Below are 27,349 nucleotides of genomic sequence, written 5' to 3'. Positions count from 1 at the left end.
TAAGAGAACTACTCACCAATAGAGAGAACTTAAAGACTTCTTTAAGTAGGTAGGTATAATTATAATTATTTAAAATTTCATTAAGTCTGTTTGGCTGTAGAAAAATACATGTCTGCATAATTTGGGAATTCCATTAATCGTAAATTCGTACCTACTCTCATTCTGACACTGCTAATTCCTTTCGTCTGAACGATGCCTAAGATAAGTAGGTATGGAGAAGCCTTGTTTTTTAACCGTTGAAAAAAGAAGACGTCGTAAAAACAAGTTTACTGTTTATGGCTTTTATGCTATGCAATTTTCGTTGGCAGTTATAAGATTTGAATAAAAAACTTTATTTCTATACCTAGGTATAATATCCCGCAATTAGAAATCTAAGTAGACCGAGAAGAAAGTACTAGTAATATTTATATACTTGATTATCTACTAAGATACAAAGATGAACTAAATAATTTTTAATATAAAAGCTGGTTATGAAATTCAGCATTATTTCTACACAGTCTAAAATGAGGAAAGTATTTTCAACCTGTCGATAAATACAAAGTAATGCCAAGTACGAAACTAAGTTAAAACCACTAAAACTGATATGGACATTACCTACATTTTGGAAGCATTAGTAGGTAGATAAAACAATAGGAAATTCACAGACTGAAGACAAACGATAGATAAGATTCTCTAGCACTGATCTCCACTAATACAACTATTACGCTGGACCTGCGATTGCCGACCTGTTTTTGAAGCAACTTGGTTTTTGTCATTTTGGTGTGATAGCAACAATGAGCGACATTTGTGAGCTTGAAAACCATTTGACAATAAGTCTTCGGTAATTTCCAATACGCTTGGTGCGCTACTTCGAATCGACACGAAAAATAAGTAAAAGTTATTTTGTATGAATGGAATACGTCTTCCAGCGTACTTTATATGATAATGTGTCAACTTCAGTGCTCTCTATCTACAAGAAAAACTAAAAACTTTAGAAAAAACATAGAGATATTTTCATCCAAGAGAAAAAACCAGAGATTTTCGTGTACCAAGTGTACCTGTATAGTAGGTAGGTAAGTCATTTACTTTAAAGGTGTTATAGCTTTTTGCCCACGCGGTGTTTCAGTCAAGGTGACCCATTGTTATACTCAAGTGCAAAATAATCACACAGCGGAAACAATTTAATATCACGATGATTACATCAGCTCCCGAAAATAAGCGGCGAATGCATCATCAATTCATCATGCAACATCTAAGCATGGACGTGAAAACCTCCATGCATCTAAAATCCATACTAATATTATAAATGCGAAAGTGTGTGTGTCTGCTACCTTTTCACGGCCCAACAGTTTAAAACCGATTCTGACGTTTGGTACAGGGTTAGCTTATATCCCGGGGACGGACATAGGCTACTTTTTATCCCGGAAAATCAAACAGTTCCCAATGGGTCTTTAAAAACCTAAATCCACGCGGACGAACTCGCGGGCATCCTCTAGTATATGATAAGTAGGTAAATAGTTGCCTACATCAGCTACCTATATTAATATAGGTAAGTACCTATTAGGAAGGTAAAGTTGTCGAATTTGTGAACATATTTGTGTAAGAATAGCTACTTACTTTTCTCTACTTGATCAAATCGGAAATGAGCAGTTCCATAGGAGAACCAGAGTAACCGACATAGCTCAACGGCTTGCGAAGAAAATGTACCTACCTGTTTATCTAATGAAAAATATGCTTGCACTACAAAGACATATCTCATTTTCTTCCAATTTGTACTTAGTAGGTACCTACCACAAATCAGAGGCTATGACAACTTCTTCAAACTTCCTTAAACACGCTAGTTAAGGAGTTAGCTTCTTTTCATGGGCCGTGAAAGAAAGCTAACTAAGTAGTTTGAAGACTTTATTCGATTACTTTAGAAATTGTACATCGCGCTAGTAACATTTTTATGTATTTGTGGAGTAACTGAAACTTATAACCCCAGAATTGAAGTAGGTAGATCAACCTACTAGGTACCTCTTTATCTTTTATCTTGAGAACATCTTCTAAAAAGATCAGCTACTTGTAAAACTAAAAGTTAAAGTGAACACCTGGTGAACACAATATATCTGTAGATAGGTACAATGAAATTCAAAGCTCTCTCTAAGTGTCTAGAGCTTCCTTATCTCAAAAAAAAAAAAAAAATACGCTGAGCTTAAAATAACACAATATTAAGCGATAGTCGTATTATTTTTTAATACCAAGACAAAAAATAGCACATCTGTCAGCTTACAGTGGATTGTTTCAAATAAACGGTTGTCAAGCAAAAAAAATCAATCATAATATTATTAAATCCACAGTTTGTTTTCGGATTTGGTTTGCGATTTGCATGATTCGAGACAGACCATATGGTCGACGACCTTCTGTGGCTGTGATTGGATCATGAACAGCTTCGTACACCCACACACTTATACCTACCAGCTAGTGCATTACACAGCTCTCACCTAGCCTGAATGTTTTTTATACTTTATACCTACCTCGGTATTTGATTATGGAAAATATTTTTTAGTTTCCTCGCGAAGTTTTACCTGTCTAGAGGATTGAATAGGTATATAGAGACGCGGTAGAGGATATTAAATACGTCACGTATAGTGCTAAACTAAAATAAAAAGAGAGAAAGAATTTTTATCATTTACTGTACCTATTGTAAAAAAATTTCGAGCTCAATATTTCAATACATCCATCCCACCAAATTGAAAAACAATAGGAAACCAGGTAAACCTATCAACCTGACAACCCAAATGCAACAATATTTCTTGCGAAACCATAATATTATTGTTATAAGTTATAACCATAGATATGTGTTATAACCTATATCAGACAAACTCTGTGCGAATACACGTATCAGCTATTTTTTATGGTTTTAGATATCATAAGTATTTACCAACTTATTCTTATCTCGAGATATCGCGAACAATTTTGGAAAGATAACCTGAATACCTAGGTAATTGCAGAGACAAATATCTAACTTCAAAGGCACTACACCAACGAAGGTGCAGTCTCATATAAGTAACTACATACATCCATAGGCATGTTGTAGTAGCTATGAACAAAATAGTAAGAGTAGTTTCATTCATTCAAAATCATTCACTGGAAAATTTGTATCCGGTCAACATTCAACGAAACGGTTAAATGTGAATAGGGAACTGTAGAGCCCATCTTTTTGTTCTAAGTACCTAAGTAGCACAGGATATGTTATTTAATATCCATCTGAGAATCGAAGTCAACCCGTCCTTTCTAGTGTGAGTTGAAGAAAAAAGCAGCTACGACTAAGTACAGGTCGATGGGTTTTAGGTTTAACGAGGTAGGTAAAGATGTAAACCCACATTACGTAGGTATACAAGATTCACGAAAGCAGTCTGGAATTACACCAAAATATACGAAGTAGGTTTTACTTCAACGTATAGTATAACTTGGCAGGAAAAGCGAAAGAGGATACGGTAGGTAGGTAACTGCGTGGTGTGGGGACTTGAGCAACATATCCTTTCGGAGGAAGCCTCTCGGAACGTAATAGCCTCCTTTTGTGACTCCTATTATATCCTTTGTAAAACTGGAGGAGGCCGCTAAATAGGAACGAGAGCTGGACACGGACGCTCACCCGCTCCACAGAAGAAGACAGACGAGACAGAAGAGGAGGAGAGAGGAAGAGAGGAGAAGAAAGAGACGTTATGCTCACCTTTCGCTTTAGAAAATAGGTGCAATCTTATGTCGGTTCAATGTCGGGACGTCTCAGTCGCATCCGATATTCGGGATCCTGAGATCCCTTATTCATGATTCTACTGTGCCGCTGGATTTTTAGTGTGTACCTATCCTGGAAACACCACCATACCAGCTTTTGCGCACAATGAATAACAGGAATATCCGGAAAACTTCGTGTAATCTACATGTATCGTTCCACTTACAGCTGTTGTGAAGTGTGAACTAAGAAGGCAGCTTAAAATTGACAATAGAGACTGTAATATAAATAGAGACGCGAACTATTGCATAAAGGATATCAATTTTAACCACCCGCGGTTAGCAGTATGTAAGACGCTATTAATAGATCTAAACCTCAAGTATAATAGGTGGCACTTGGCAGTGTAGGTCTACGTTTGTTAACTTCCTGTAAACACGACATGGTAGAGCATGCGGTGATGAAATGAATTTAGTTTCAATTGGAGTCGTTTATTTATTAATTTAAAGGTGCGATTCTCCATAATATGGTATAATATGTTTATTATCACTAAATATTTGATAAGTATTAAGTCTGAGAAGCCTTTGGGAGATAAAACGATAAATACATTATTACCCAAAAACAAGGAAACCCCTACCACCTACCATGTGAGGTAATGACTCTCGGCAATCAGCAATACGACTCAAACAGAGATAAACATATTTATATCTACTGCAGGCTCATTATAGTTACTTAGATTTGGTTCTAGTAATTGATACAGCTCTTGCCCTTGAGTTCGCCTGTAGTTCAATCTATTTCATTGAGGTTTTAATGATCTCATTTTGATAAAAGCTGAAAAAGTTTTCTACTGAAACTTTGAGGTAGAAAGTTCTTTAACATATCACATAGGACCGTCAGTGGTCTTGATTTCACAAAATGTGGTTGAATGTACAATTAAAACAAACCCAAATACCTCTTTCAGTATTACGACCATTTTTGGATTGTCTCCTGCAGCAACTTTCCATGTTCAGAATTGAGGCCAATCTTTTTACTGTCCTTATACGAGTTATAATATGTGTACCTACCACGTACTCAAGCTTACATTCAGACCTGTCCTTTATTGCTTTACTCATAAAGGTTAATGTGTTGTAAAAAAATTGCAACTCCTTGGTTCAACCAGTCTAGCGAAGTCGGTTTTGGAATCGTGTTTTATAGGAGTTTACAAACATTTTTTGAGAATTCAAACCATTCGAATGAAAAAACGCATTGTTCCTTATATAGAGAACTTTTACTGAGTAAGGAACACTGACTTCAAAATAAGAAAAAATTGCTCGGTTGACTTTCGTCGTCGTCGCTCCAACTAAAAAGACGGACTCAAAAAAAGATTCCGACGCATTGAGAACCTTCTCCTTTTTTGAAGTCGGTTAATAAAGTCGTCTGACGCTTGAGATTATCCTATTCCCCGTTTCCCAGTGCGGGATTGCTATTCCAGCACCTTGACAATTGAAATCTTCATGTTTGACGGGACTAGAATAATAACTACCTAAAGTGATGAAGCCCCGGCAAAAAATAAAGATTAACAAGTGTAAATTAAAAATTTATAACACCCCCGACAAGATAACTTTCAAACGGCTGAACTGATTTTCTTGAACTATTCCGCGCCTACTATCTAAAGTATCTGAGTTTTCCAAAACATCATTTTCAAATAAATAATTATGTATTTAGGCAACGTCCATCTTGACAGCTTGACATTTGTCAATTGACATAATATTATGAACATAACGGTTATCTAACCTTCTTTTCTACAAGAAAACTAGAAAAGAGCTGATAACTCTTAAACGGCTGAACCAATTTTTTTGGATTATAGCTAAGAACACTCTCAATCAAGCCACCTTTCAAACAAAAAAAAGTAAATTAAAATCGGTTCATTCGTTTAGGCGCTACGATGCCACAGACAGATACACAGATACACAGATACACAGACACACAGATACACACGTCAAACTTATAACACCCCTCTTTTTGGGTCGGGGGTTAAAAAAACTATCTAAAGTAGACTACAGTTACATCACGGACAAGAAATAAGAATAAGTTCTTACGAGTGCCCCGCGCCTATTTTCACCTTCACGACTTATCCATACTTAATATTATAAATGCGAAAGTGTGTCTGTCTGTCTATCTGTCTGTCTGTCTATCTGTCTGTCTATCTATCTGTCTGTCTGTCTGTCTGCTACCTTTTCACGGCCCAACAGTTTAACCTATTCTGACGAAATTTGGTACAGGGTCAGCTTATATCCCGGGGACGGACATAGGCTACTTTTATCCCGGAAAATAATAAACTAAATCACTCATGTGCTAGTTTTAGAATCTCACGTGGCAACAGGCAATATTGCTATTAGGCAATGACTTATGTCTCTCGCTTTTACATCATAGCCAGATAGATAAACAATTAGGTAATACAGTTGCATAAAAACAAATTCGCCTATCTTATCAGTTTGTATATCTAGCTACACTCCCAAAATACATTTCATAATTTATGGTATGATTATAGGTAATGATAATAATTTAGCGATCACAAATTGTAACTTTATTATCAACAAAATTATCAATTTTGGCAATTTTATCGTGTCTTAGTAGCCGTGGTGGGTATGTAGGTATTATTTTTAGTTTTTGTGATCAAAAATTACTTTGGGGTAATTAACCAAGTATGTACTGAAATGATTTAGGAGTTTAACCAAAACAAGTTTACATTCGTTATGCTATTTTGTCCATATACATATTTCCATTAAAATCAGTTTTATAAACAAATAACTTTCGCAAGTCCCAATGTTCTGTAGGTATCCCAAATGTAACAATTAATGATTATTCACTAGATACATTCCTGCTACTGCTGTCTGCATAAAACAATTTAAACGTTCGCCTCGCTTTCGTTTATTTTCCTTCTATTTACAAACGTCTGTTAGGTACTTCCTACTTTCATTCTATATTGATTTTCTTGAAGAGCATACGTTTAGATTTATTTACATATCCTAATTTATTTTGAACAAATTAATAAATACCTCGCAAATATCAATAATCGTTATTTGCTGACGAATAATCACGGGCAAAAGAATTGAGTATTTTATTTGTCTCTGCCGACAAAATCAGCAAAATCAACTATTATTCATTCGTCCTTCACATAGTCACATGGAGTTTTCCAACTATGACTAATATTGTAAAATTTCAACGAATATTATTGATTATTGAAATTAGTTTCGGTTGCAATGCGCTAATAATTCCGGATCGTTGTAAGTAACATCTGTGATATTCATGTCTCTCCGTCACTCGTTTCATACAAACGTAGTTCCAATTTCATTTGAATATTAAGCAACCAAAGTCCATGAAATTTTGCAGACATATTCTAGAAACGAATATCTACTTATGTCTGTGGTTTTCCAGATTTCTGTTAAAATATTCGGTTTCAAAGTTACGCGTTCTTAAAAATTTACATGCAAATCTTTAAGCCCCTGTAAATTTAAAACTACATATTTTTAGAAAAATCTAAAACACCACAGACATAGATATTAGTTTCTAGAATATGTCTACAAAATTTCATGGACTTTGGTTGCTTAATATTCAAATGAAATTGGAACTACGATTGTATAAAGCAAGTGACGGAGAGAGCCCTGTTAAGACGATGCTACTCCTGCAAGAGGTTCACGAGCAATTATAATATTTTGGCTACAAAAAAGTCTACCTAAAGAGCCTTTGAAGTTTGAACAAGTAAAAAAGATGACGTAAGGCTACATAGCTGGCCGAGTTGAAACGTTAAGTTGTATGAAGTAAACAAGTAAGAAACGAGTTTAAGCGAGGACGTGGTACGATGAGATCACCGATGCGAATAACTCAGACTGAGGTCGGGGCAACGTCATGTCTTTCTAATTGACTTGCCGATTTTGCCGGCACAGTGACGACAACAGTAAATAGAATACACCATAGGAATACACATAGTTATCTACTAATCATCACACTAATATTATAAAGGCGAAAGTTTGTGTGTGTGTGTGTGTGTGTGTGTGTGTGTGTGTGTGTGTGTGTGTGTGTGTGTGTGTATGTGTATGTTTGTTATTCCTTCACGCAAAAACTACTAAACGGATTTGGCTGAAATTTGGAATGGAGATATGTAATATCCTGGATTAGCACATAGGCTACTTTTATCCCGGAAAATCAAAGAGTTCCTACGGGATCTTAAAAAACCGAAATCCACGCGGGCGAAGTCGCGGGCATCGGCTAGTTCGTCATAAGACGGTAGCAGCATCGATGGTAGCAGTAAGTAGTTGTGATGATTCGTCATAAGATTTTCTTCGTACAATCAATTAGGTATAATTTGTAGACCTTGTCATGACCAAAACCTAACCTTTTATCATAAGTATGGCTGTTGCAATTTATGTTTTGCTTAACTGCACCTCTTATGTTTTATAATGTTACAAAAGAGAAAGGGGATCCATCAAGGGAAATTGTAATAAATCCTGAGAATATTACTTTATTACCAGTCAGGAAACTAGGCTCTTACTGGTGCAGCTGTACCTATCAGTTTGATGTCCATGGCAAGGAAGTGCCTAATATGGTCCGGTCAACATGATTTATTTAACGTTATTAGCATAGCCACATCCGCAAAAGAAAAAAAGAATTGTACCCAATAGTTCTATTATATTTACTGTAATATGAGAAATATCTAGGTAATATTGTAATTATTTGTATTACTAAACTTTTTATTTTCTTGTTTAAAATAATAAACCGCTTTTTAAAAATAAGTAGGTGATATCGCGCCACTTAACAACACGTATGCATAATTTTATCAGGCCTAAACATTCCTGGGTGTTCGTTAACATTGAAATGACAGTTATCAGCTTAATTTTGCAAAAGACCACGCTAAACTAACAACATTCCTCATACACTCCAACAAAAATTAAAAAAAAAAAACAAGAGTGCTCTGGCCTCTGCCGGAACACGAACTAAAAAGTAAAAATCACGTTTGAATATTGGGCACAAAATATTGCACTTTCGTGACTGCCCAAAGGAATATAACGTTTTCAGAGTTCATGTATTGTGAATTTCTTTACTCTACCGTATACGTTCTACATAATATTATGCCTGAACAATGTGTGGGGTACTATCGTTACAATCCTTACATCATTCTGAGTAACACTGGCTATTCTTTTTTTTTTTTTAAAGCAATGTATAGCGCCATTTTCAAATGTGATTTTTTTACTTTTTCTTAGGTTTTTTTTTTGTTCGGACCGTCGTGTTTTTTAAAACGACATGTAAAGAACGGCATTGACTTGTATTTTATGTTTTCTTAAATAGTTTAACTTCCATTTGGTTAACACAGTTCCCACCTATATATTTTACACTAAGTCGAAACATGACCATGTGATTTATGAGATGTTGAAAACAGTTGTCTAATAGCCGCACACACGCTAAGGTCAATTCAGTAAGAGCTGTCTCAATTGCGGAGGGAGTGGGCGTTATTCCACTTTGCTTATTACAATTTATAACCGTCTACTGGCAGAACGATTCTATCACTTGGCTTGTTAAAATACCATAAAAGCTCATTGTGAATACGACGGCAAACTACATGGTACCTATTTGTGGATTGCAATGAGCATTTAATCTGCGCAGTGACACAATGCGTTGTATTGCAATCTAGCTTTTGAGTTAGTTCATTATGTATTTAAAAATCCTATCGAAATTCTTGGTAGGTACTTCCCTTGTAAACTGACTCTTGCTAGCTCTTCTCATAGACTCTGACTTCCGAACCAGCAGTGTTTTGACTTATCTTAAGATAAGAGGGGACTCTATTGTGCCTATCTCCATACAAATGCATTCCGCTGTTTTCTTTTTGGAGAAATGCGCCTAGAGCAATGATTTTTTTTTTGTTTTCCAAAAAATCTAGGTCTAACGTGTACCTATCATTTCCTTTTTTCCAAAACGTAATCACAAAAAGCCACAAGTTGGTCTACATAAAAGATGTTTGAAGCCGTGTAGAAACCAAAGGGGTATGGGTTTAGTAAAAAGTGCCGTACCCCTTCCAGGCTAGCCCGCTTTCAAGGGCCAACTGTATAAAAAATAAAAAATAAAGTGGTAGGTAAGATAGATACCTATTACCTACCTATGCCGTATTCTTAGCTTTCAGAATTTTGTACTTAAATGAAAAAAAATCAAAACTGTAACCTGAATCGAACGTTCAAATAAACGGCATAAATCATTGCTCCACATTACCATTCATGATTGTTGTGCTATTGAAAACTTGGTCATGTCTCACTAAACTCCCACCGCGCAATTATAATACAATGCATGTAAGTCGCGAAATATTTTCTTGGAAAGGCAGTCATTACCATTTTCCATACATCACGCACCTACCTATGAGATCAACGTATTATAAATAAACTTATATAACTTTACAATATAAAGTAAATAAATTTTACATCAATAGTACAACACTAATAATGTCCTTTATAAAGTAGGTACATCTTCATTATTCAAATATTTTTACAGTTTTAAAGCTACGTTCATAATTTCAAGATGTTGAATTTGTACTGTTTTTGTTAAGTAAGTTAGGTAAATGATGATGCAGACAGATGATAGAGTGCTAACCTAAAATCCTGTAAACTTAATACTTTTCTATTATCGCAATTATTGTTGTGATTGGCTGAATTTCGATGCTCGCGAGTTCATCCGCGTGGATTTAGTTTTAAAAAATCCCGTGAGAACTCCTTGATTTTCCCGGATTAAAAGGAGCCTATGCCACTCTCCAGGTCTTTGAATATATTCATCCGAAAAATCACGACGATCCGTTTCTCTGTCGTGACCTGATTGAAGGACAAACTAACAACCAACAAACAAACACATTTTCGCATTTGGGTAGAGATATTCTTGCTGCCACTGTGCATTTTAGCCTTCAGTAAGTGAGAGTCAACTATTTAGAGAGATATCAGGTAGGTAATTGTGACATAAATCATTCATCACATCGCGTTGCAGATGTCAAACTATAGTAGTAAGCGTGCTAGAATGCTGTTCGATAAACCGTGGATAAACACATGAGACTCATGAGAGTAATGTACCTAAACAGCACAATGATTTGTGAAAGCATCACGTAGCAAACAAATGAGAGCTTTGTATAGCCCCCATACAAAATTACCATACAATACAATAGGTACACATGAAAATTGCATGTATCGAAATAATTCGGAGGAACGATCGTGATTACTATCGTAAAATCCGCGACAGAGCTTACATAATTGATAAATGATATACTAAAATTTAAAAAACCGGCCAAGTGCGAGTCAGACTCACGCACCGAGGGTTCCGTATTCGGATATTTTTTCGGACATTTTGCACGATAAATCAAAAACTATTCTGCTTAAAAAGAAACAAAAGTCAGTTTTAGAATGTACAAGTAAAGCCCTTTCACCCACTTGATATACCTAATCATCTTACTTTAAAAATTAAAACAAATAAGTATTTTTTTTGTGTTGTAACCACAAATTCACGGTTTTCAGATTTATTCAATCAATCAATACAATGGTCGATGGGAAGTACCCCCACTTGGTTTACACACAAGGTTTTCTTGACAGACACGACGGACGGACGGACGGACGGACAGACAGACAGACAACAAAGTGATCCTATAAGGGTTCCGTTTTTCCTTTTGAGGTACGGATCCCTATAAAAGATACTGTGAAAACAGAAATAGATCGATAGATATAATATAATAGGATTTGCTACAAAATAATAAGTAGGTACGTGAATCCAATGAATCGTTGTAAACATTTTAACCTGGGCAGTAATAAAGTCCGTTTTCAAGGACATCACATAATATGATTGCCACCTGTTTGAAAATGTAGAGCGTAATCTTGTATTGTAACATGTAACATGTACAGACCTACACATGAAATGTGTTCGTAACTGGCGGCAGTTGGAGTTATTATATTTTTACCAAACGGAAAGTAGTACCAACGTAATTTTTAAGGCCATTGGCAGGTAGAACAATTGAAAAAAGTATTTACAATGATAAATGTATACTTAAGTAGGTAACAGGTATGTTGATATATACTAAATATATTATAACTTATTATAGAGTAGGTTAGGAGACCTACCTAAGTACTAAATCTCAAAAAAATATTGTTTGTACGAAGATATGTCATATTTTAGTTACAATGATACTGTACCTAAGTTAATTACTTATCATCATAAATCACATCACACTATCACACTAATTTATATAGGCGAAAGTTTGTGTGTATTTGTGTGTGTGTATGTTTGTTAGGTATTCCTTCACGCAAAAACTACTTGACGTATTTGGCTGAAATTTGAAATGGAGATAGATAATATCCTGGATTAGCATATAGGCTACTTTTTATCTCGGAAAATCAAAGAGTTCTCACGGGATTTCGAAAAACTTAAATCCACGCGGGCGAAGTCGCGGGCATCGGCTAGTAAATCGATGTCTAAACAGTATCAGGTGACTTGGTAGTGTTAAGTTGTGACTACCTATTATTTAAATGGGTTATACCTAGAAGTTACAGCGAATTTAAATGGATTGCTATCTAGCATGTCAAATCGCCTGGTACTGAACGTGTTGCGAATATCTAGTGCCCAATATAAAGCCTAACCATCACCCGAGTCACGTACGTACAGCATGTAACACAGGCGATACCATTTATTAATACTACGATGGGAAACTAACGGTTCTTTAAACACGGGAAGATATTAATAGGTATCCCTACTTAAGGTGCCCACGCACTTGAACTGAACTGCGCGTCGCGGTAGCGCCCCGCACGATATTCTCACCAGCCGCGACGCGCGCCAGTGACCCGCTACGCGGTACGCGCGTCGCGACTGGAGAGAATATCGTGCGAGGCGCTGCCGCGACGCGCAGTTCAGCGGCAGTTCAGTTCAAGTGCGTGGGCACCTTTAGTCTTTTTAGGGTTTCGTACCTCAAAATGACAAAAATAACCCTTATAGGATCACTTCGTTGTAAGTCTGTCTGTCCGTCTATACGTCTGTCATGTCTGTCAATAAAACTTATAAGATACTTCCCGTTGACCTAGAATCATGAAATTTGGCAGGTAGGTAGAGTCCTATAGCACAAGTAAAGGAATAAATCTGAAAACCGTGAATTTGTGGTTACATCATTAAAAAAAAAGTGTTTTCAAAGTAAGATGACTATTACCAAGCGGGGTATCATATGAAAGGGTTTTACCTGTACATTCTAAAACAGATTTTTATTTATTTTTATGCGTAATACTTTTTGATTTATCGTGCAAAATGTCGGAAAAATTACCCGAGTACCCACGGAACCCTCAGTGCGCGAGTCTTACTCGCACTTCGCCGGTTTTTTTAACTGAAATGATGCTAATACTATCGTATGTAGTAGTTAGGTAGGTAGGCTATTTCGTTTTTATTTGCCAGTCTACACCTACTTCTATTCAAAATTATTAAAATTGCATACCTACGCTCAAGATTACAATGATTAATAGCGTCTCATATAAGACCAGGTAATAAAGAAGACCTGCCTACGTATTGAGTCCACATCCTTTTATTTTCCATTTATTATTTTGCTTAGAAGCTAGACTAGACCCAAATTTCTATCTTCTATTTACAACTCAACGCAGGGTTTACAATGTGGATCTACCTGTTAAGTAAGTATATTGTCAGGGAGATTCATTCGTTAAAAAATAATGGCAGTCAGTGAAGACTACTGATAGAATAAACTTTGAAATAACAGTGTTTTTTTTTTGGATTTTCAAATGAAATGTTTTCAAACATTAAAATTTCATAATTATTTTAGTTTATTAGCATGTCGCTAACGCAACCTTGAAGGTTTTACCCATTTTAAAAACACCCAACGCGTTTGAAGAAGTATTCACATAAAAAGGACCTCAAATTATTTATGTCCTTTATATAGGTCATCGGTAGGACCTATAGTATGCACTCATCAATTGCTCAATTACCCTGTACAGCCATGGAATCTCACAATACGAGTACAAAGACCTTTTTGCAACATGGCGTGTCGCAACCCACTGTCACGATGAGCGCACACTAATCTCTGGTCACACTCGAGTACCTAAACGAGTACCTCTGCTTACTTTGCGGTATAAATAGTTAATAATGTCATTTGAGTAAATTCATAGCGCTTCTGACTTGGATTAGCTTGTAAGTTTGTTATCCAATCCAAAGCATGCAAAGAGCCAAATCGTGGAGCCAAAGTGGACGTCATTTTTAACCCCCGACCCAAAAAGAGGGGCGTTATAAGTTTGAAGTGTGTATCTGTGTATCTGTCTGTGGCATCGTAGCTCCTAAACTAATAAACCAGTTTTTATCTAGTTTTTTTTTTTTGAAAAGTGGCTTGATCGAGAGTGTTCTTAGCTATAATCCAAGAAAATCGGTTCAGCCGTTTGAAAGTTATCAGCTCTTTTCTAGTTACTGTAACCTTCACTTGTCGGGGGTGTTATAAATTTTTAATTTACAGTTGTTGAAGGAATACTAACTTATACTAATAAATCTAATTGAGTCAGAAAATAGAACCGAAATGATATAACACTTTAATATAAGTGATGTGGAAAATTATTATTTACCTTACTATCTATAGATACAATTTAAACTACAACAAAACATTTTAATGCCTAGTTCACGACGGTGAAAATTATTTTCAAACAATTCAACTCATTCATTAGGATGAAATAAATTGCTTTACAAAATGAAAAACGGAACATGTATAATTCTGACCATTTTAAAATAGACCACTTTAAGTAAATTCTCGTGAAAATTATGTGATTTACCTACTTCTTGTATGTATGTACAGTATGAACTAGTGTCCATATCGCGATTCGTGATTTATCATAGTTTCCTCGCCGTTCGTCACGTGCTGCACGAAATAATGTATGTAAACAGTTTACGTATGCTCTTTTATTTTTATGTAGGTACTTACTAACCTAGCTATTTATGTATATGCAAAATGAAATGTAAAGAGTAAATGTTAAACGTACCTACCAAATAATAAGCCTACTAATCTATACATATAATAAAATTGTAGAAAAGTGGTGTCTGTACAATGGAAATATATAAAAAAAAAGTAGCAGGGGTTGTTATTATATTGATGCCGAACCCGAAATTGTAATTAATTTTTTTTTGTCTGTTTGTCTGTTTGTCTGAGTGTTTGTGCACGCTAATATCAGAAACGGCTTATTTGATTTAGATACAGTTTTCACTAATATATTGTAGTAAGCTTCACTTAACATTTAGTGTTTATTTCATGTCAATCGGTTCATAAATAAAAAAGTTATGTCAATTTAAAGAATCACGGCGCCTCGCGCCTGAGCGTCCGTGGCTATATAAAGCGCGAAAAGTCACTATTCCACGCGAACGAAGTCGCGGGCACAGCTAGTAACTAATATTCATAATAAATTGTTGCGCTATTGAAAAGTTGAAACTGTACTAAAAATAAGTGATGTATTTCTATTACCCCGTAAAATGTAAACTAGCTTCAGGTGAAGGAATGAAAAGTAAACATTAGTAGTAGCGTTAGTAGATATCAGTTTAACGGTAAATGGAAAGTGTACCATCCCCTTGTTTTCCCTGTCGATATTGCTCGATCAATGGCTCTTCACAACTTTTACGCAATTTTATGTAGAGTTAGCAATTTTTCTAGCATTTCCATTTTTTGTTTGTCATATCTACCATACCTACTTAGATTAGTAAATTATTGGCCGTCGCTATGCGTAGCGAAGCCCAATAATTTAATCCCATATTTTCTTGAGCCTTCACTTGATCTATACTAATAAATAAAATTGGAGTGTCTGTCTGTAATTTCGAAATAACTACCTCAGATTAAGCTCATATGGTTATTTGAACGATACCAACACTGAATCACACGTTTTTAAAATTTTTGTCTGTCTGTCTGTCTGTCTGTCTGTTTGAAAAGGCTAATCTTTGGAACGGCTGAACCGATTTTGACGGGATTTTCACAGACAAGTAGAGGATTGATCAGGGTGTAAAATAGGCTACTTTTTTAACCGACTTTCAAAAAGGTAGTTGTGTTTTTCTACCTATGTACACCGAAAACTCCGAGATTTCTAAACCGATTTGCGTCGTTTCTTTTTTAATCGATAGAGGAACTTTGCGACCTTGTTTTATAAAAAATTTGGATTCCAACTCCTCAATCCTGATGCTGCAGGGGATCTGACCAATCCACGCGGGCGAAGCTGCGGGCATCAGCTAGTAATAAATATTTCTAGTTACTTATTATGCTTATTATGGACAATCATGACATTGAATATTTCTAGGTACCTACTTATTATGACCATATTATTATGACAATCAGTACGCTCATACGACGCTATTTAACTCATGTTTAACCTGTTCATGTGTGTAAAATATGCTTATTTTCTAATAATTTATTAATACTGGGTGATAAAATAACAATAGCATATTGTGTAAAAAATTGCACTTTACAATCATGTAGATACAAACCTCAGAATAAACAAACAATTACGCTTCTAAAATCAATGATACAAACACATCAGGGTATGATAATTCAATCCACGAAGACGCGCCCCACTCTTTTCCGCAATCGCTTACAGTGCAAGTGTGCAGTGTAAACTGCAAGAATGTGAGTTCTATTCCTACGCAGCGAGTAGCAATGTGGGCACACGCACACATAGTTAAATAGCAAAAAATTTCATAATTAACTGGAAGTATGCTCTACTTTATATTTTCACCTACTTTAAAAAAAAAATATATAAGACGTGATGGTACTGCATTTATTGAACTAATTGTGTTATTGGCATAGACATATAATACTCGATATTGGTTACTAATAATATTTTAATAACAACAAATATTGTATACTAGATGATGCCCGCGACTTTGTCCGCGTGGATTTAAGTTTTTTGAAATCCCGTGGGAACTCTTTGATTTTCCGGGATAAAAAGTAGCCTATCTGCTAATCCTGGATATTATCTATCTCTATTCTAAATTTTAGCCAAACTCTCACCTTTATAATATTAGTGTGATGTGAAGTGTGATATTGATAATATGTATAAGTATAGGCGTCACTCAGAAAAATCAATACCTCTTTTTTTCTGAGTGACGCCTATAAGTATTTAATATAATGATTTAAATATTTTTAACGAATTATTGGAATATCCTCCCAAAACCTAGCGAAAAACACAGGAACAAAACACGAAGAGGTTATCCAAGAGTTTTATCATTTCATATCATAATTTTTTATCATTTCTATTTTTATTCAAAATTCAAAATATTTTTATTCAATTAGACTTTTATAAGTTCTTTTGAATCGTCAAAAGCATCTACCACTGGTTCGGAATGCCTTTCCTACCGAGAAGAACCAGCAAGTAACTCGGCGGTTGCTCTTTTATCACAATTCAAATCTGTTTTTTAAAATAACCTAACATAAGAAAATCCTTCAATTACACTATATATTATTACATTAAAAAATAATAATATATACAAAAAATTAAAGTAGAGCAACTTTCCGATGGATCACGATACGCAGCAAAGCAACCCAAATTGACCGTGTACACTGAGCCGTGGTCGACTCAAGACTAATGCTCGGACTGAACTCCCCGCACCCCGCGGTTTCCCCTCGCGATAAATAGTGGGGCGCGTCTTCGTGGATTGAAATATCTAAGCTCTATATACACATGTCATGTAAATTGTAAATGTCATTAGGCGACCTGTTTATTTAGTGGCTGTTATAACAGAACGGAATTAACATTTTATTTCAATGTGTTGGTATCGGTATATAAAATTCCCATACCTAGTATGAAACTTTGGTGTATTGGGACATTGATTTGGGTCAAGTGTTAAAAGTCTTATTTCAAAATCGAGTTGGTACCTACCTAATTAATAATGTATTGTCCTATTTAAGGGACATATTTGGGTCCAGTGCTAAAATTCGAAAATCAAGTAGGGACCTTGGTACCTCGGCACCTAATTATTTATTTATATGACTAACAAACTCGTTTTAAGATTTACTTTTACAAAAGCTACTAGTTTACAAAGGTACCGTAATACTAATAAGACAATCAAAATGATCAAGAAACTAGGTGATGCGCGCGATTTCGTCCGCGTGGATCAAGATTTTTTAAAATCCCGGAAAACTTCCAGGACAAAAAATTGTCTTTGTCTTTCTCCGGGATGTAAGCTATCTCAGCACTAAATCGTTAAAATCAGTTTTAACGAATGGGCCTTTAAAATCTTATATTTTCCGGGCAAAACGTAGCCTATGTCTATCCTCGGGACAGATTTTTAACTTCAACAGAATAAATTATTTAGACGTAGATCTACTTATTAATAAATACTATTAGGTAACAATAGAATCTACTATAGATGCATTCCTATTTCATTTTATATTCTCATTTATCTCGAATCGAGCAAATTGAGATGACAAATGATTAGCTGTTTTAATAACATTGTACTGACTTATATTTTTTTATATAATTTAAATACATGTATTCTGAGAAGGTCGAGGTCAAAGAGAATAGGTACTACAATAATGGCATGTAAATGCCCAGGAATCGCATAAACCTTGGCTTACTCATTGATTACTGCATATTTATTAATAGTCTTGCAATGGACATTACAGTCATACTGAAGAACATCACACAGTTATCACAACAAATAAACAACTAGATATATTATGAATAATTATTTTATTTACTTACTGTAAATTATAAACTATGTAGTTCATAATCAGTTCATTGTAGAATCTTAATTAAACAGCGAAGAAACTCTTATCGCGCTCCCAGCGTCAAAACATCATTAATTAAGTAATTATTATACCTGATGTTAGTTATTGTATTAAAACAATAGAAAGTTTGTACCTAATTCAATTTTTTTCCTACGCGACTTCGACCGTGTGGATTTAGGTTTTGGGTACTAGGATTTTCCGGGATAAAATGTAGCCTATGTCAGTTATTAATTTATGTATTTTATAAATATAAAGAGATATAAGTATGCCAAGTTCCGGCCTAGCATGCACTGTGTCTATTTACTTACTTACATTATATCTACGTGCTTCTATAACGATCATTATCAACACGTACTATTAAAATACTAGCTGATACCCGCGACTTCGTTCGCGTGGATGTAGGTTTTTAAAATTCCCGTGGGAACTCTTTGATTTTCCGGGATAAAAAGAAGCCTATGTGCTAATCCAGGGTATAATCAAAAGTAGTTTTTGCGTGAAGAAGTAACAAACATATACACACACACACACACACATACAAACTTTCTCCTTTATAATATTATAGTGTGAAGTGTGATAGAGAGTTTTAATAATGTCTATGAAGGAAAACATCGTGAGGAAATCTGCTTGCCTGAGAGCTATACATAATGTTCTCAATGGTGTGTAAAGTCTGCCAATCCGAACTTGGCCAGCCTTTTAGCCAAATCATTCTCATTCTGAGAGAAGACCAATCCTCAGTAGTGAGCCATCGATGGATTGATGTAATGAATTGCCTCTACGAATATCATAAGAAATGTACAGAACGGTATTGCTAAACCTGTGTTGCTATTAGTTAACCAAATAGTTGGAAGAATTCATGGACCAGAAAGACGAATGGAATTTGTTTTGATCCTGCTTTCTCGAGATATCATAAAGTCTAAAGAGAAAAGATAAGGTAGGAAGAAACCTCATTTTGTTATCGAAAAAATGTTATCATCCAATGGAACTGAATAAATACTGTCATTGCTTTCCCAAGATACGAGTTTTCGAAACTTGTTTCGCGATTTCTTCTGATTCTAATAAGAAGCTGTTAACAAACCAGATTTAGATAACGAATAAAATATCTACCTACATTGCAAAATATTTCCTACATCTCTATAGATTGCATTTACAGATAGACACCTACTTGTAATAAACAAGTGTAGAATTAATAAAATACAAGAGCTTGGCATTAGAGGCTATCAACTAGTGCTGGACAAGATTACAGGTTCTGGGCAAGTAAAGGTTTCAATAGTAATTTATAGTTGTAACTTGTATCTATCTTTTTAGGAGTCCGTAGTAAAACGAGAAACCATTATAGATTCGTCCAGTCAGTCTTAGATCCGCCTGCTCGTCTCTTTTGAATATTGTAGCCAAAACGCCGTTTGAACTTTATAATATGTACAGGTGTATACAACTTATTATATACAGAGTATAGCAGAGCCTTGAAATTATAAATACCTACCTACCAATGTATTTTGTTCCACAACAGACACAAATACTAATCTAGTTTTTACGACTCTAATTTACCTGTCATAGCCAATTTAGCAATGCGAATAAAATCATGATGTCATATAAAATGATAGTAATAACAATAAAATCGCTTGCGCAAGGACTCGTGGAAGTAATTTCAACAGTTGGTACGGAGGCTGGTACAGTTGAGTAGGCGCCACTAGTCACTACCACCCACCGGTATGATTGGCAGTAAAAATATATGAATGAGAATCATATTCAATTCATTTCAAAGTAGATTAGCTACATTTGCTTGCTGTATCATAATATTATTATGCCACTGTATTTGAATTATTCTAAGCCGAACACGCAGGCATAAACTGGGCTAGGTAAGATAAAAAAATGTGAAAGGTTTTGTATTTCCTTTCAATCTACTTAGTCTGTCTAGACTCAAGAGAGTAAAGTAGGTTCTCAACTTCGCATTTCCTATTTTGTTTCATATCTACTTTTGAAATTTTGATATTAGAAAGTATCCATAAACGTAATAAAACGTAATCAATAATGTGTCATACAGTGTATCAAATATCAACTTTCTTTTTATAAGTCGAAATCATGATGGCACTACATATTTTACTTATTAAAAATATTATTAACTAGCGACCCGCCCCGGCTTCGCACGGGTGGACATTTATTTTTTCTATTTTCCGGGATAAAATATAGCCTATACGGATTCGGAAGAATCCCTCTTAAGTAATGGTAAAAGAAATTTTGAAATCGGTCCAGTAGTTTTTGAGCCTATTCAATACAAACATACAAAAATACAAAGGTTTCCTCTTTATAATATTAGTATAGATAATATCAATATCATATTTTAAAAATGCTTACCTACTCATTAATCATTTAGGCTTTTTCATGGCTTAGTCGCTTGAGACTTTCATTTCAATTATGTTCTTATGACTGCTTAGTGGTGGTGGCTCGTTTATTTTTTATTCACATGCTTTGTTTTATCTGTGCCCATTTCTTTTAAAGTACAAAAGCATTGTTTTTAAATTGCCAGACAATCTAAACGAGTTTCCGAATGAGGACGCTCGATGAGTTTTAGTTGATACAAGCAGATACAGCCTACGCCAGTAAGTAAACATAAGGACTCCGACGGCTATTGTGAGTCACTTTTGTTTTATCGTTCCCAAATTAAGGTATTGGTGATAATAAAGTTTTATTTATTTTGACTTATATTTACGACTAGCTGTGCCCGCGACTTCGTTTGCGTGGAATAGTGACCGCGCTTTATATACCCACGGACGCTCAGGCGCGAGGCGTGTAGTACGTACGCTGTACGTTAAAAATGTTCGCCATGATTCTTTAAATTGACATAACTTTTTTATATATGAACCGATTGACATGAAATAAACACTAAATGTTAAGTGAAGCTTACTACAATATATTAATGAAAACCGTATCTAAATCGAATAAGCCGTTTCTGATATTAGCGTGCACAAACACACAGACAAACAGACAAAAAAAAAATTAATTACAATTTCGGGTTCGGCATCGATATAATAACAACCCCTGCTACTTTTTTTTTATATATTTCCATCTTACAGACACCACTTTTCTACAATTTTATTATATGTATAGAAGTACGTCACCACTCACCCGCATACATTAGGTGCATTAGGGTAGAGCCATTTTATACTCAGAGTTGTTAAATGACGGAATACAGCGGAGCAGACTGCAAGTTGCAGATTTCAATAAAGACAAGATGTTTTAGTCTTGAGACTAAAACAATAATTCTCCTTTTTCGGCCAAATGGCCGTTCATTATATTTTTAATTCTTAGCTAAGATTCTAAGAACATGTTACTTTTCGCACAGGCAAGGTTTAGCAAATAATAATTGCCTTCTAGGAATGCATGAAAATTGAAAATGCGTCATCTGAATTTCTTTGGCAATTTAGAATTTCTGATTCATTATGGCTCGACTGATGGCTATAGCAATGTGTCCACTTGTTTATTCACTCTTTCTAGAATGAATGCACTTCTACCTCGTAGGTATTTAAAATGATGAATCAGGAATTAAAAAAACAATTGAAGGTCATATCAAATTAAAACGTACTACTCCTACTAGGCGCAATGATATATTCGGCACTTAGCCAAAATGCGTGAACAATAGGTAACATTTTAGAGAAAACGAGTCAGTGAAATAACGTTTCAAATTCCGTATTTATACATTCGCTTCTCGATTTAAAGAAAAATAGTTAGGGCAAATTGTTAGCGATAATTTGAGTCATAGTCACAGATATAATTAAATGGCTTCATCTATTCCTGTGAAATTAAAATACTTATTCAAATATTTCAGGTGGGAAGTGTTGACTGCCAAGTGAAGTAGAGAATAGGACATGGAGCCTACAGATCACTAAATAAGAAGGTTATCTGAAGCCACAGTCTGAAGCTAATGTGTTTCAAATTGATAGGGATATTACGTGAACAGTAAACATATCTGTCGCCTGTAGATAGGCCAAATTAGGCTTAGAGATAAAATAATATAGGTATGTACCTACTAAAACTCGAAGGTAAACAAACCTAATCGCCTTTGAAGGCGATAATTTTTCATGAATCTATTATTTTCATGAATCGAACATTTTTCATGTATTTATTTATTACTGTATGTCTATAGTTTGCTAACTAGACTCAGCGCAAGATATTCGAAGGCTGATTGCTCATAAAAAGTAAAAATTTATTGCAAGTTTTTGCTCAAAAATAATGCATAAACAGTTACAGTTTACCCATAGATTTTATGTATTATGTATAAAGATTATGACTTAAAACCTTGGATGAATTTAGAACTCTATGCTGACTGAATCGAGCAGTCGAGCCTTACAAGGTGTTGTTGAGATTCAAATAGGCAAACACATCTGCAATCTATCTACATGTAGTATACAAGATAATATAGTGTGTAGATCACGTCATTCTGTTTCAGTAAACTGTGTTTGTTATGTGCATAGGTTTTATCTAGGCAAGTAATTTAGAAGTTCACGCTTAAAAATTAGCGCATTTCGGTTGGCCTATAATTGACCTATTTACTCATAAAATCATAACTCATAAGTGTTTTTAAATTCGATCAACCAAAGCTATACATATATAATATATATTATATAATAATAATATGTAGTTGGTTAACTCTACTTACCTATTAAAGGTTGCCGAAACATTTTTCTACTTATGGAACTATTTATCAAGTAAATCTTTAAATAAAAAGATATCTACTGATAATGGATATATACCTAGCATTTTAGACAATCCTAATAATATAAGCCTTTAGAAAACTTTAAAACTGGCCACCGAGTCGGACTCGCGCACCGAGGTTCCGAACTCGGGTATTTTTTCATTCTGCACGATAAATCAAAAACTATTATGCATAAAAATAAATAAAAATCTGTTTTAGAATATAAAGGTAAAGCCCTTTCATATGATACCCCACTTGGTATAGTTATCTTACTTTAATTTAAATACATTTCAATTTTTTTTTAATGATGTATCCACAAATTCACGGTTTTCGGATTTATTCCTTTATTTGTGCTATAAGACCTACCTACCAGCCAAATTTCATGATTCTAGGTCCACGGGAAGTGCCCTATAGGTTTTCTTGATAGACACGACGGACGGACGGACAGACAGATAGACAACAAAGTGAACATATAAGGGTTCCGTTTTCCCTTTCGAGGAACGGAACCCTAAAAATATAGATAATAATTAAAAAATAACTCACCCACAAGTGCAGATCTCGCAAATGCATTGTTCCTTTTCGATGATTTTTTCTGGTTTCTTGGGGCCACCTTGTCTTGGCCTGGTCTCGTCTATGTAGACAGTCTCTTCTATCACGGTCCTATCGTCTCGCACAGTTTTCCTATCGTCTATGACGGTTTCATCATAGACGGTGCTGACGACAGTGTCCTCCCTCGTGGTGTCGGTAATTGCGCGGTCCACCACGTCGTATTCGCGTATATCTTTCGTTGTTCGGACATCCTTCTAAAAAATAAACATAAATTAGTCTGACTGCTATCTTGCTATAACAACATACTTACATACCACACATAGGTATTTGTTAATTAACTTACCAAGTTTCTGATGTCTAACGAGCTGTTATCGACAAAAACATCCGTTTTTACTTTCTCATCTTCTTTAGCATCTTCGTAAGTAGTTATTTTTCTGGTTACACCATTTTCTGTTATGTATCGAGTTACTTCAATCTGACTTCGCGTCTTGTCTACTTCGAAAGACTTTTTTATAGTATCCCCTGATGTTGTATGTAGAATTGTTGTTTCTTCAGTATCGATCCCTTCGTAAAGGTCTTTAACATCTTCATTGATTTTAGTTCCAAATGTTACTTTATCGATTCTTTTGAAAGGATATTTATTTACAGTTTCGATAATTTCTTTTAAGACTTTATCATCAATATTCTTTTTATTAATAACGATGTTCTTGTTACTAACGGTAACGTCTTTGTTTGTCGATGAAGACTCAATGATTTTTCGGAGATCGCTTATAGATGTAAAGTCTTTAATATCTCTTGAAGATAATATAATATTTTCCTCTGTGTCTTGTCTCTTTAAGTGATGCCTTGGCTTTTCAGGCTTTCCAAATGGCGACACTTGCTTAGGGCGCTTAGGCCTATCATCATCAGTTTCGTATACAAATTTACCGTTCCAAGTGCCAGTACTTCTTTCATAAGTTGTTCGAGTATCTTTAGTTTGAGAAGTAGAGGTAGTATTACTTTCTTTTGTCAGGTTTTGTTTTTCTTTTGTTATAAAATCAGTAGTTTCCGACAAATTTTTTTTATCACGAATATCTGACTGTGTATCACTAGATGTAGATACAAAGGTATCGGAGTAAATATTTCTGTCACTGGTGGAACTAATACGTTTATTGTGAATATCTTCTGTATCTGTAATGTGCTCAGTTATAGCAGGTTTGCGAGTAAAATCACCACCATACGTGTTACTGGTAGATGCTACTTGCTTTCCATCCTTATACAAGGCTGATTCTTCGGTAACATAAGTGCCACTCTTAGGTACGCCATCCTTACCGGTATCATAAAAAGCGTCTTTGTCCACGACATGACGAGTATATTCATGATGTGGTTTAATTCCAGTGCCACTTATTTGATGACTCTTTTCATTCGTAGAATGTTCTTTACTATCTCCCCATTCTCTATGAGAACTGTCCACTAATACTTGCTTTCCATCTACTACTTCAAATACATAAGAAGACTTAGACTCTTGTTGAGCACTGCTTGTATTGCTTTTGAGTATTTTCGTAGAGTAATTAAGATCTTTCGTATCGGTAACTTGCAAAATATCACCTACTTTGCGAAGTTGATTTTGTATAGTAGAATCGTAACCATAGAAATTAGATGAATCAGTTTCGTTAGGATTGCGTCTCCTACTGCTAATGATTTCATTATTCACTTTGTTATTCTGTACTTTGCTCTCAAAAGTACTTTTATCTGTTTGACGATTGTCAAAGTCTTTAGATGTTGTAGTATAATCAACTTGATCTCGAGAGGTGCTAGATTGAATATTATCATTTGATGTAAGCTGTTCTCGCGTTGTGCTATGTTGTTGTTGAATAGAATTGTCTTTTTGTGAAATATAACTATCGTGACTCGTAATTTGACTTCCATCCTTTACAAATTTAGAATTTTCTCTTACAGTCATTTCACTAGTTGGTTTACCATCTTTACCAATCGTATCATACTTGGATTTCATATCATAATTCTGGATATTATGAGCAGATTCTGGTTTGATGCCGGTCCCACTGACGCTCACATAATCTTCTTTACTAGCATGTTCTTGAGCGTCACCCCATTCTCTCGTTGAGCTATCAATTATACGTTCTTTTCCATCAACGATTTCAACCACATATGACGAAGATGAAGATTTTGCCACATTACTACTTTTAGATTCACTTGAATGAGATGTGCTTTTAAATTCTTTTGTTTTTACGTTCTTATCCAGACTGCCTTCTCCCCCGTAAAAATTAGAACGATCCGATTTAACTGTCTGAACCCTCCTAGATGAATCAGGAGCATTGAAACGTTCATTCTCGCGAATATTGATATTTTGTGAATCAACTGTAGACGTTCCTTGGCTTGTCATACGCTCTTGACTTGAACGAGACTGTTGATCTATTAAATTTTGTCGTTCGGACTGAATAAAAGATTCTGTCGCATTAGCACCATGAGATCTTGACGTAAAATCTCTAGACCCTGTCACATTGTGTGCCGAGTTATCTATAAATGCAGTATTCAGAGTCTGATTGTCAACTGAAGAATCGGTCGTCCGGTCAAAATGTTGGCTGTGACTAGAGCCCGAATGCTGAATAGAATTCGAAGACGACTGATGCATTGCACTCGTCGAACTCTGCTGATGGGACGTGGAGGAAGACTCTTGCCTTACTGAATTAGATACAAATTCACCGCTGGTCGATTGAGCCATATCGCTCACATGATGTTCATGAGACCTTGTCTGCGATAGATCGGGGATCGACGGAGCCTCCGTAATTATGTAGTGTGGGTGGCTATTATAATGCTCGGACACGGTAGAGCCGCTAATTGAAGCGTGATCAGAGATATCAGTGATCATGAGCGGGTCGTCCTCCTCGACCTTAACTTGAATGTAGCGAACCTTCTTACCAGACGAGCTGACCTTCTGAAGTGTGTTGCTGCTCTTTTGCACGGATGTCGACGTGCTGCTCTTCTGAACACTACTCGACGCACTTTTTGACGTCACTTCGGACGTGTTTGATTGCTTAGTCTTTTTATTTTTTATAGTCATTTTGGTCCCACTATGTTACGTAAATTATAAATAATACACTTATTTTAAAGGAGATTCTTAAATAATAGCGATTAAATAGTCTTACACGAGTCTTAAATAAAATTATCACATAATAAAATCAAACTATTGCCATGTAACTTTGTAAATAAGTATAATGATAAACAATTCGCGAGAGTCGTTCGTGTCGAGTGCTTTCGCGTGCGTGCGCGCGCGCTGCTTGCGAATGGCTCGCGGAGTCTGAGGCGACGTCCCCCCTCGCGCCTTGGTGCCGAGTCGTCGCCCACCAGACCTTCGCGACACGTAAGCGATCACTTCTCACTGTTGGACTCGCACCAAAAATGGTATACCGAATCCCGATGAATAAGGATTATGTAGATATACCTAGCCTACCTTATTTATTAATTTAGGTAGGCACTTTTCTTGGTAGTCGTTAAATAATTTAGTTGCATTAAGTAAGTAAATACAAAATCACGTCATCAATTTTTATAAACAGAGCAGAATGGAGTTTCATCGAATCATGGCTTAGTAAATGGCTATTTTTAAAATTATGTAAGCGCCTATGAGTAGTTCGTAGAAACGGCAAAAATGTAAAGCGTGACTGTTTGCTATTCAGTTTTGTTATGA

General features: G+C 35.4%; 1 protein-coding gene across 8 annotated transcripts in view; it reads right to left on the bottom strand.

Annotated features, from left to right (window-relative positions):
* LOC123875436 (titin) overlaps positions 1 to 26,978 on the bottom strand; it is a 45,565-nt gene extending 18,587 nt beyond the window's left edge. For all 8 annotated transcript variants that reach the window (XM_045921255.1, XM_045921258.1, XM_045921262.1 and 5 more), the window contains exons 1-2: positions 24,008 to 26,978; positions 23,659 to 23,918 (exon numbers count right to left, since the gene is read on the bottom strand). In XM_045921255.1, the coding sequence (XP_045777211.1) occupies positions 23,659 to 23,918; positions 24,008 to 26,725 (2,978 nt within the window). In that variant the 5' untranslated portion in view covers positions 26,726 to 26,978. The remainder of the gene's footprint in view (positions 1 to 23,658; positions 23,919 to 24,007) is intronic.
* Between the last annotated feature and the right edge of the window lie 371 nt (positions 26,979 to 27,349).

This window comes from Maniola jurtina, chromosome 20, assembly GCF_905333055.1.
Source record: "Maniola jurtina chromosome 20, ilManJurt1.1, whole genome shotgun sequence".
Lineage (NCBI taxonomy): Eukaryota > Metazoa > Arthropoda > Insecta > Lepidoptera > Nymphalidae > Maniola > Maniola jurtina.
The sequence above is the reverse complement of the archived record's forward strand: the minus strand, read 5'-3'. Positions and strand labels throughout refer to the sequence as shown.